Source organism: Procambarus clarkii, chromosome 24, assembly GCF_040958095.1.
Source record: "Procambarus clarkii isolate CNS0578487 chromosome 24, FALCON_Pclarkii_2.0, whole genome shotgun sequence".
Classification (NCBI taxonomy): domain Eukaryota; kingdom Metazoa; phylum Arthropoda; class Malacostraca; order Decapoda; family Cambaridae; genus Procambarus; species Procambarus clarkii.
In genome coordinates this window covers 20,022,329-20,034,076 of record NC_091173.1, presented here as the reverse complement: position 1 = coordinate 20,034,076, position 11,748 = coordinate 20,022,329, and the positions used below count along the sequence as shown (strand labels likewise).

General features: G+C 41.8%; 1 protein-coding gene across 1 annotated transcript; it reads left to right on the top strand.

Annotated features, from left to right (window-relative positions):
- The first annotated feature begins 4,029 nt into the window (after nt 1-4,029).
- On the top strand, nt 4,030-10,197 carry LOC123761574 (uncharacterized). The gene is made up of 5 exons (XM_069330697.1): nt 4,030-4,133; nt 7,853-8,102; nt 8,235-8,585; nt 8,834-9,014; nt 9,292-10,197. The coding sequence occupies exon 5, from the start codon at nt 9,466-9,468 to the stop codon at nt 10,027-10,029; it is 564 nt and encodes a 187-aa protein (XP_069186798.1). The 5' UTR covers nt 4,030-4,133; nt 7,853-8,102; nt 8,235-8,585; nt 8,834-9,014; nt 9,292-9,465; the 3' UTR covers nt 10,030-10,197.
- Nucleotides 10,198-11,748: the final 1,551 nt, after the last annotated feature.

Genomic DNA, 11,748 nt, shown 5'->3' with positions numbered 1-11,748 from the left:
CTCTGCATGAAGGTTAAATAACTCGAAAATCACTGACCGAATCATAAAATATACATGAAAATGGTTAAACAATGAATTTACTTTTCCAGCTTCCACTGGTAATTATCTTATCTTACAGCTCTTAAAATATAGCGTAGTCTATCGTTATTTTTTCACATTTCGTAAGGTCGTTATTACCTTTGTTATTTGCTAGGAAAATTGGTCACGCCATGTTAGAGGAAGTCGTTGGTTGAGTTAATGACGTCAGCTGAGGTGGTGACGTCATATGCAGGTACGGTATAATGACGTCAGCTGAGGTGATGACGTCATGCAGGTAAGGTATAATGACGTCAGTGTCATTGAAGGATTTCGGGTAATTAAAGTTGATTGACAATAATTTATTGTTTTACGTCCTCTATTCATTATTTATTGCTTTTTACTTAACTTGTGTTGCTTTACTGCTTCCCTCGCAAATATATTTAACAAACATAACTACTATATATCAAGAATATCGTAGTTATTACATAAAATATTAATGCGCTTTTTTATAAATATTATTGCAAATTATTATTATTCCGCCCATCACATCAATTATAGAGGTAATGCTGAGGCCTCATAGGCAGATGTAGCAAGTCCCGCTGATTTTTACTAATATTTAGACAAGAGGTGAAACTCCGAGGCTTATGAGACGCTGATGGCGCCTGAGTGGCGGGCTGGCGCGACGCTTAGCAACACCGCCACCAGGTGGCCAACCTCCCAATATATTAATTAATAATAATTCATTGTGTCGAGGGACAGGAAGCCAGTTTATACGTACAGTACATGTTAGGATCATTCCGGACGTAGGTTCGGACCCTCATCACGGCCCTTGTGGATTTGTTCATTTACATGTTAGGCTTTTATCGAGGTTCCACCCCTACCCCACCCCCCTCCCCAAGGGTCTAATTACTGAATGAAATCTGTTCATCTTTTCTCGGTTATGGCGGCTTACTTTGTATTTCTTTAACATCCTGTTTACGAACTCCGAAGCGCTATAAAGTTGTCTATATATTGAATCGAGGCCGTCTGCCGACGCCTCGATCAAGGCAAGTTATCAAGGTTTCAGATGTGGGAGCTCTTCCGTGCCATATTGTGGAGTCCTTATTGATATGCTACGGTCATTCGCATGACTTTACCTTGCGGTTACCTTGCGATGATTTCGGGGCTCAGCATCCCCGCGTCCCGGTCCCTGACCAGGCCTCAACCAGAAATTCATTCCCCTAATACTCTTTACTTTCAATTCCTTAGAGGGGAATTGTACTCATTATTTCAAGTATAACATTTCTTAGGCATCCTAAAATTATTCGCCTGGCTTCGTTATTGTTTAGTCTACCTTTACCAAAACAAGAAATAACAGGTGCAGCACAATCGAGGAGAGTAGAGATAATCTAGTACCTCACAGTACTAGAGATCTATGATGACCAAACCACACATCAGGACAGTCAAGAAACGTCGATCGTGGTCGCGGAAGAGCGAGTCTTGGAGCGCTTTAGAAAGTTGTGAACGAGTGACTTAGATGGAGGATGAACAAGAAGAGTCCAGGCCTTTTCAGGTAGCAATGACCAGGAGGAACAAACGGGAAAGTTTGCGCAGAGAGTTAGGTGATACTGACAGTGATGGATGAGTGAAGAAGTGTTGTGATCGACGTTGTTGTTATAGATTCAGCTACTGGGAACAAAAAGTTCCAAGTAGCATGGGCTATGGTGAGCCCGTAGTGGACTTACCTGGCACAGGAGCGGGGGTGTGTTGTGATCGACGGCGACGTTTGACCCCAAATGTTGGTATTGTGGAAAGAAACATGACTCACGACAGTGTAGTCAGGACTGACAAAAGAGAACAAATTTTGCCATCTTGCTGCAATTGTCGAGGCATCCACAATGCTGGCTCCTCTCTATATGTCCCATGGAGCTTCGTGTGAGAGATTCCAAGCCTGTAACCATAAGCAGAGTAAACGAGGCTCTGATGGAAGGCAAGATTGTACAGCAGGAACAAGGAATAAACAGTGGAAAGACAACACTTGTCTCTGTGACCAACTTTTGCGAGAAAGGCACGGCGACGCTTAAGGATAGCCTAGTGCAGTAAGAAACGAAGCCGAAAAAGTGTACCCTGGTGGAGATGAGGTGCAGGGCAGCGTCGCGGACTCTGCGGTCGGTCGGTACACAGATCTTGGAATACCTCAAAAAGTTGAACAAGAGGATTGAAGCTCTCGAAAAATTAGCAATGGCAAACAGATAGTGTGTAGTGGGGAGGGAATTATCAGGGTTAGGGTGAAGAAAGTCAGGAAGTGGATGGAAGAGTCTCAGGAAAATGAACTATCCACTAATGATGGCAGTGTTCAACCCCGTGTGGTGGAAAATGTTGACGAAGAAGCTCAGAAAAAATGGTTTACAAAAATAGAATTGGAAGACATTGTTAAGAGTTACCTACGATAGGGGTGTGTACAAGTGCTGAGCAAGAAGAAATTTCAGAATGTTGGGAGCCTCTGACTAAGGAGATATTGCTTCTCAGTGACTTAAAATGTGTGGAGGATGTGGATAAGACGATGTCGATTATCAATACACACAGAAATCACAATTGCGTGATGCATCAAATGAACAAATCCACAAGGGCCGTGACGAGGATTCGAACCTGCGTCCGAGAGCATCCCAGACGCTGCCTTAATCGACTGAGCTACGACATGGTCAAAAGGAGTTGAAACTCCTTTTGACCATGTTGACCATTGCTGCATCTACTTTGTATTCTCCCATGTTGGTGTTAATTGTTTCTTTGGCAATTAAATACATTCTTGAAGGACATCATTCTTTGTAACATTAGAACATAAGGATCTTACTATGCTTTCACATGCATTTCTTCCCACCTTTTGAAGTCAGAGGATTAATTCATCAGCTCCCTCGCCTCTCATTAGTCTAGTAGCTGAAGCTTCATTCATCCCTGAAATTCTATCCCCAATAGAAATTCACTAGAAAACCTCCAGTGTAGGATGACAAAATTAATCCCTCAAATTAGAAACCTGTCATATGAAGAAAGATTGACAAAGCTTAAATTACATACTCTAGAAAGGCGAAGAGTTAGGGGTGACGTTGATAGAGGCTTATAAGTGAATGTATGGGCATAACAAAGGGGATATTAATAGGGGTATTAAAAGTATCAACACAAGATAGAACACGAAACAATGGGTATAGAATGGGTATAGAATTCTCAATCGACTTGAGAATGGTCCAGGACGGACCGAAACGTCGTCGTCCCTTCAACTTCTAGTGTGTGGTCTTGTTAACAAGCCTTGTAGACGGCTTGTGTGTGTACTTACCTAATTGCCTAATTGTACTTACCTAATTGTGCTTGCGGGGTTAACCTTTGTCTCTTTGGTCCCGCCTCTCAACTGTCAATCAACTGGTGTACAGTGTGTGTGTGTGTGTGTGTGTGTGTGTGTGTGTGTGTGTGTGTGTGTGTGTGTGTCACACGCACATGTGTGGAGTCTCCCAGGTGACGCAGCGTTGCGTCATGGCGGACAATCAGCACTTGCGCAATTTACCGACGCTGCCACTCTGACACTTCCTTTTCATTTTTAAATGAATTAAAGGCTTTAAATATTTTTAAATAAATATTAATGAAAAGGTTTACTTGATATATAATGTTTATTGTATATAACTTATCGGGTTTCACGTAAAAACGCTTCAGTAAAATTATGTGTATAAAGTTAGGTAATTTGATATAAGATTAAGTAAAGACTTTTGAGAGTGTATGAGCTATCATCCCCTACAGGTAACTTAAGTACACCTAGATAGCACATTATTTCTTCAAGAGGTTTATGCCAGTTCTCGGACTATGCTTAGAACTAAAGTATACTTTACAAGTATATAAAGCTACTTATAAAGTATATAAAGCTAAAAGCTACCCGCTCTTGGTTGATAGGCTTTACGCCCATCACCAAACAAAACCAGTTTAAACAATAACAAATACACACAGAAGTCACAATAAAGTGATATATCAAATGAACAAATGTATTCAGGTCTTCAAATGTAGGTGGCAACGCGTGAGGCGGTGGTGAGGGCGCGGGTATATAAGGCCGGCTGGCGACGCCATTACTCACTCACTACCTGCGGCGTCATCCATGGGTGAGTAGCGCAGTGGCGGGAAGTGGTTCGCTGCGGATTATCTATTGCCACATTTGGAAAGTTCATATCACGGCGTTGTGTAACAGTGTCTTGACTTCTCAAGTGTTAACGTGTGGTTATTTACTTACTTAATCGTGGACTTTTTGTTTAATGTTTGTGATCTTGCGGGTTATAAAGGAAATGTTAATGGCCTTGATAACCTCGGCGGTGAACTTAATCTGGAAATAACTGTTCAACTTCACCGGAAGCCACCCTGGCTGTGGCCTTACCTGCGCCCCCCCCCCCATCCCCCTCCCCTCAACGCCCTTGAACTAAATCTGAAGTACCGTAATATCCTTTACTGAAAGGTTCCATCCCTTGTTCAAGGGATAGAACAAATAATTCTTTCCCACCCCGTCTGATTAGTGTTCTAGTCGGCATTTCTCCCTCTTTAACCCCTCTCCCAACTTTCCTCCTCCTATTCAACCTACCTTGTGCTTAAATTTTTACCTCTATTAATAATTTGTAACAAACTTGCACTATTTGAAGTTCCCGAATTAGGTTCTTGCGACGGTAACAGAATTTCCAACAAATCTTTACACTAGTTGGGTGGAATATTTTACCAAAGTGTTGTAATGGTAACCATTACTCGTGAAACTGTTTGATGGTTGCATAACTTGATACGTGACGAAATGTGTGTGTGTGTGGGGGGGGGGGGGGAAGGCGGAGTCTGTATACTGTATTCTATCGGAAGCCCCGTCATCTGACAGCCAGTTTATCAAACTTTACCAGTTTTCACAGAACCTGCTGGATAAAAAAATTAGTTTTAAAGGGGAACTACAAAGATAATGTGTACCCGTAGCGACTGACTATAGTTTACTTGTACCTAGAGTACAGTTGCTGACTGACTAATATATGTAATATCCTACACCCATATCCCTCCACGTTCCTCGCCCTCCAACCGCTGATACACATCCACTAGTCTTAAAAATGGACGAGAACCTTCAAAACGCGACAGGCAACGCGTCTAGTCAAAATTTGGTAAAAATCTCGCAGGCATGGGACCAGAAGTGCCTTAAAGAATTAATTGACGATTGCTTTCTTACGCAACACATTAAGGAACCAACACGGGAAAATAATATTTTAGATTTAGTGTTAACTAACAGGGAAACGCAAATAAATGACATCGAAATAGGGAGTGAGCTAGGGAGCAGTGATCACAAAGAAATCAGATTTAGCATAGAATGGAATAGACCAGTAGGAGAAAATTCTGTTAAAGTGCCAGATTTTCGAAAAGCTGATTTTAATAGCCTAAGAAATTTTTTGGGTCAAATTGATTGGAAAGGCTTGAGTATGGGGTGTGGGCCGGTCTTGGAGCGAGACATGAACCCAGCGATAGGTGACTTAAATGGGGATTTCGATGTGGATTCAATATATAACTTATTTAAGAATATTCTAAACAAAGCACAGGAACGTAGTATACCATACAAATTGAATAGATCGTATACTAATGACCCAAAGTGGATAACAAAGAATTTGAAGAACCTTATAGGTAAAAAGAGAGCTTGGTACAAAAGGATTAAAAATGGGGAGGTCACTTTAGAACAGGAATTCGTACAACTGGTTAGAAATGTTAAAAAAGAGATAAGGAAAGCAAAAAGAAACTATGAAGTTCGCATAGCAGGGCAAGCAAAGACAAATCCTAAAGGGTTTTTTCAGTTATATCGTACTAAGACTAGGGAAAGGATAGGTCCATTAAAAACTGAGACAGGTCAAATAACAGATAGTGATGAAGAGATGAGTAGTATTTTTAATAAATATTTTGTATCTGTATTTACTAAAGAGGAACTTAACAATATGCCTTCAGCCGAACAAGTCTATGTGGGTGGGGACGAGGACAGGTTGACGAGTTTAGCAGTTACCAGGGAGGATGTTCTTAAACAAATAGTAAAACTCAAACCAAACAAATCCCCAGGGCCGGATGAAGTGTTTGCTAGGGTGCTTAAAGAATGCAAAGAGGAGCTTTGTGACCCACTGTCAACCATATTTAATAAATCAATAGAGTCAGGCAGAGTGCCAGAGTTTTGGAAAGTTGCTAATGTGATACCAGTTTTTAAGAAAGGAGATAGATCACTTGCGTCTAACTATCGACCAATTAGCCTAACATCTATTGTGGGAAAGTTACTCGAATCTATAATAGCAAATAAAATTCGTCTTCATCTTGAAAAACATAAATTAATAATTGAGTCGCAACATGGTTTTATAAATGGCCGTTCATGTTTAACAAATTTGTTATCTTTTTATTCTAGCATTGTTGAGGCAGTTGATAGTGGTAAGGATTGCGATGTTGTATACCTTGACTTTAGCAAAGCTTTTGATACAGTGCCACATGAAAGACTGATTAAAAAAATAGTCTCATGGTATTGGGGGTGCTATATTAAGCTGGATTAGGGCATGGCTATACCAAAGGAAACAGAGTTAGTATAAATGGAATCAAGTCAGAGTGGGAAAATGTTGTAAGTGGAGTGCCTCAAGGCTCTGTCCTGGGACCTCTGTTGTTTATAATATATATAAATGATTTAGATTCAGGTTTGAGTAGCAACATTTGCAAATTTGCCGATGATACGAAAATCGGTAGGGAAATTAATTCGGAGGAGGACTCACTATCACTTCAAGTTGATCTAGATAGGGTTTTGAAATGGTCAAAGGATTGGCAGATTCAGTTTAATGCTGATAAATGTAAAGTTCTGAGGTTAGGTAATGATGATAGAGTTACAAGATACGAGCTAGATGGTGTTGTGATTGCGAAGTCGGATTGCGAAAGGGATCTGGGAGTTATGATTAGTAAGAATTTAAAACAAAAGGATCAATGCATAAATGTTCGTAATAAGGCAAATCGGACACTTGGATTTATTAATCGCAGCGTTAGTAACAAGACACCTGGTGTGGTTCTCAAGCTATATCTTGCTCTAGTTAGGCCCCATTTAGATTATGCAGTTCAGTTTTGGTCGCCATATTATAGAATGGATATAAATTCACTTGAACGTGTCCAGCGTAGGATGACTAAGTTAATTCCCCAAATTAGAAATCTTTCATATGAAGAAAGATTAACAAAGCTTAAGTTGCATTCACTGGAAAGGCGAAGAGTTAGGGGTGACATGATAGAGGTTTACAAGTGGATGAATGGACATAACCGGGGGGATATTAATAGGGTATTAAAAGTATCAACACAGGACAGAACACGAAACAATGGATATAAATTGGATAAGTTTAGATTTAGGAAAGACTTGGGTAAATACTGGTTCAGTAACAGGGTTGTTGATTTGTGGAACCAATTGCCGCGTAACATTGTGGAGGTGGGGTCCCTCGATTGTTTCAAGCACGGGTTGGACAAGTATATGAGTGGGATTGGGTGGTTATAGAATAGGAGCTGCCTCGTATGGGCCAATAGGCCTTCTGCAGTTACCTTTGTTCTTATGTTCTTATGTTCTTAAAGCACTTGGGCCTTTCAACCCCCCCCCCCTTCCCCCAACATAACTTGGGTAGGATAGACCCAAGGTTCTTTCAGACGCTGGAAGACGGCTAATATTGTAGGTATCGAGTAGAACTGGCAAGAAATTTGCCGGTTCTACTAACAAAAGTTCCTTAGCCATAAGAATGACGCACCCTTTAAATTTGTTGAAACATTACCTATAGATACTACTTGAGAGTAAGCTAAAATGTGCATTTTTATATTCCAGCGAGCATGTTACTTGGCAGTAGCATCAAAACTGGTCACGGCAGCAGACCCCTAGAGATGGCCTCCCCGTCACCAAGTACGGGGGCAGCCGTGCCTCCCGTTGATCACTACACTAGACTCGGCAACACGTGGCCCAGTTGACTCGACCGGAAGCACCCATTGTGTTCCCGACATAAAGTCGGTTCAACTTTTGCCTCGATTATCTCGGAAACTTCTGGTCCCGAATCACAAGACTCTTGCAGCGAAACTAGGTAAGCACTATCGGGTTACAACGAACCTTCTCATTTTGTAGTACAGTACCTTGTCTAGTATTGCGGAAACTGATGTATATATTATAAATATAATTGATTTTTCCCTTGTGTAAATATTTCTCGCGCTTTTAGCGACAGAGAGTACCGCTGCGAAGTGAGAGACCTGCAGACGGGTAGTGACTGGCGGACGTCAGCGTCATCCGGCTATCACAGTGGCGTCAGTACTTCAGAAATTAGCCTCGGCGAACGAGCAGCACTAAACGCCTCCCTTGCTGCTGACGAAGACAGCGACGATGACAGCGTGTGGAATGAAGACGAGTGGCCAGTAGATCGCCCTCTACCCTTGCCGGAGTGGGGATGCGGACGTCCCGAAGTAACTTTCAACTGTCAACAGCAGTACAAGATTTTCTTGGTGCGCGTCGGCTACCATCTCCGCAGAGCCCTCGCCTCTCTCCCATATGACACCATTTCTAACTTCATTGCGTAAGTTGCTTGGCTAAATGAATTGTGGGGTTCAGTCCCTGTTAAAGCTTTATGGGGTTCAGTCCCTGAACCCCATTAGAGGCACATTATGTGCCTCTGTAACCCTTTCTACTACCGCCCACAAATGTGTATGGGGTGCATAATAAATGAACTAAACTAACTACTCTCTAGCTTTTAAGTTGTTAAAGAGGAAAAAAAAATATGGTGTATATAAAATAAAAATTTTGTTCACCCTATTGTTTTTCTAGTTTTGGGAAAAGTTATCTATCCTCGAGAGAAGACTATCCGGCGTTGCTAGAGTTCTACCGTGACTACGATCCCCCTGTACTGACTGGCAGGTACACGTGTGTTGGACTCTCTTCAGACCTCGCCACTAGACTATCTGTGCTGGAAGCACATTATCCAGGCCTCAAGGATGCAACGTATCCGGTAAGTACTGTAATTTATAGTTAAACCTCACTTGAGAAAATGAACAACGGTTTCGGTCCGTCCATGTTCATTATGAAGTAGTGTAATATATTGTTTTTAGCTACTCGGAATGAAATGTCCATGTAGCACGGGTTATGGTGAGTCCGTAATAGTGGGAGATAGTTAATATACGGGTAGTGGGATAAAGGTTTGTGGGTTTGGGGGTGGGGGTGAAAATGCAGGGTAAGAACATATTTTTCAAAGTAGTTTTATATAAATTTCCGTTTTCTTCATACAGGTATCATGCGAGGAAGAAGTTACAGAATTGGAGTCCTTCTCGTCACTGAAGGAACCTGTGGTGGCACGGTGCCTCAAGGAACACGTATTGTTATGCGTGAGGATCCGTGTCGCGGGTCGTGCGGGCGTGCTGCTCTTCGACCCAGGCTATCATGTCGGAGAGCCCATCACCGTCATGGAGGATGGCCTCTCGCCGCAGTCTGGCCCCATTAAAGGCTGCTCTGCACGTTCGGACGTTCACCGTACATTCCAATACAGCTTTTGGCAGGATAATTACGCTTTTGTGTCGTGGCGTATGGTAGAGGAGAGGGAAGGAAAGCCCAACAAATGTACCACAAGTGTAATTCACGTCTCTAGACCATTCCTGTCTACTGTAGACATTGCTGAACGTCGCAACCTTGTAGAGCCGTTCAAGTCTCTACTGGGGCGTGACGCCCAAGGTAATCTTATCTGTGGACTCTACTTCCCCACGCGGACTTCTTACAACACATCGGTCACATTTTTCCACAAAGTCAATGGACTTGTGAGACATGTAAAACGGCCCTTAAGTTACTTCTTGGTCAATGATGAGCAGAGTGAAGTTGAAGAAGCATTAGCAGCCATCGCAGATCAGACGGGCAGGCCATCATCCGACCTTCGCAGTAGCCTCGTGACTCTGGCGCGCCTTCTACTAGACGAAGATCTCGTCAAGCAGGTGTTGGAACTCAACCATGACATTGAAGAGATGACGAAAGAATAATTTGCAATAGGGCCTCTCTGCTGTATAGGGGTCTGCTGTATTTTTATTTTTTTTAATTTGCCTTTTTTAGTTTAAAAAAAACTTTTAATTTTTTTACTTCAATGAGTTCTTAAATTTTTGAAATTTTACATAATGGACAATTTAAATAAAATGAATTTGGCAACTAGATTCTAGAGCCTTATTTTCCTAAAGATCGAAAGACTTATTTTTGGTCCTGTGCTGTTAAGGCAATTATTCACTTGTATTTCAACCCGTCCTCGACTAAAGTCCCTTGAACAAATCCACAAGGGCCGCGACGAAGATTCGAACCTCGAAACCTTGTGGATTTGTTCATTTGATGCATCACGTTAGTGTGATCTCTGTGAAGTCCACTACATCCAGCGGTCGACCCCAGACTCGTTCATAAATTCTTGCATGCTGTTCATTCAAAACTGGAATTTTCTTGTTATAATAGCGTACATATGCATAGGTTAGGTGTTTAGGTTTCGTTGGAGATTATCTGCATTTGTAGTACGTGTGAAGCTTTTACAACTTTGTAGTTCGAACAAAATTTGTCAGTGAAGCATTTGTTCCGGAAGTGTCCGAATCAGTTGTGTGTAAAAGTTTTCATTCATAAACAGGGGTTAGGCGGGTGCATGGAATCGCTTTTGGGTCTTTGTTTGGAGGTTAACAGATTAACCTCGAACTGTGTATTTTAGATATACAGTATCTTTTTGTCTCGAACACGAAGTAGTTTGTCTTGACTAAGAGTGAATTAGTCTCTTCAGCTTCCCTTTAAAAAGTGTAATGGTGAAACGGACGACAGGGACTGTAAGGCAGTCTAACGCTAAGAAGAAAGCTCAAATTAAATAGATCTGGAAAGCGTTAATGTTGACCAATGTCTAAATAATGCATCTTCTGGAAATGCTAGGTTTTTCGTAGGTCCTATAATACCGAACACGTAACTCTTCGATAGGAGTGTAAATTGCTCGCAGTGTTGCAAATAGGACAAATAGATTTTATTAGAATTACATTGATCCACCTCACTCTTGGTGGGGGAGATTAGATGTGGTTTACTAAACATTCGCGACATTGGGATACCCGTATTCCTGAAGCACAAGTTACTTGTGAACAATCCAGGGTGGAAAATACTGACCTAGTTTTGACCTAAACTGACCGGTAAAGTCGAATCTCTTGACTGGAATTTGAAATGGGGTAGATAGGAATTCCGTCAGACTATTCCAAATTGGTGACCATTACGTTTAGCAGCCCGTCCTCATAAACAAAGGTCCAAAGTCCATTCCATGCACCCGCAAACCCCCCTGTTCACGAAAGAAAAAAAAGGTTTACACACGACTTCCGGAGAAAGTGCTTTGCTGACGACTTTTGTTTGAACCACAGCGCTGTAAATACTTCACCCACGTACTACAAATAATCGGCAACAAAACCTAAACACCTAACCAATGCCTAAATATGCACAGTATGGTAATATATAACGATATTACTTTATTGAGAATTCCTGACAGGAGACATCTCCCGTCACGCAGGGTGCAGCCGCACCTCCACAGATCTCCACTATCAGCTCTTAATACTGGTAATGGCTCAAAAGGGCCACCACTTACGGGCTATTCATGCCCGTGCCACCTTTTGGGTGGCTTAATCTTCATAAATCAATCTTGAGAATTCCTAGTTTGAATGTTAAAATTAATGAATGCGTCTTTTTGGGTCGACCACTTGGTC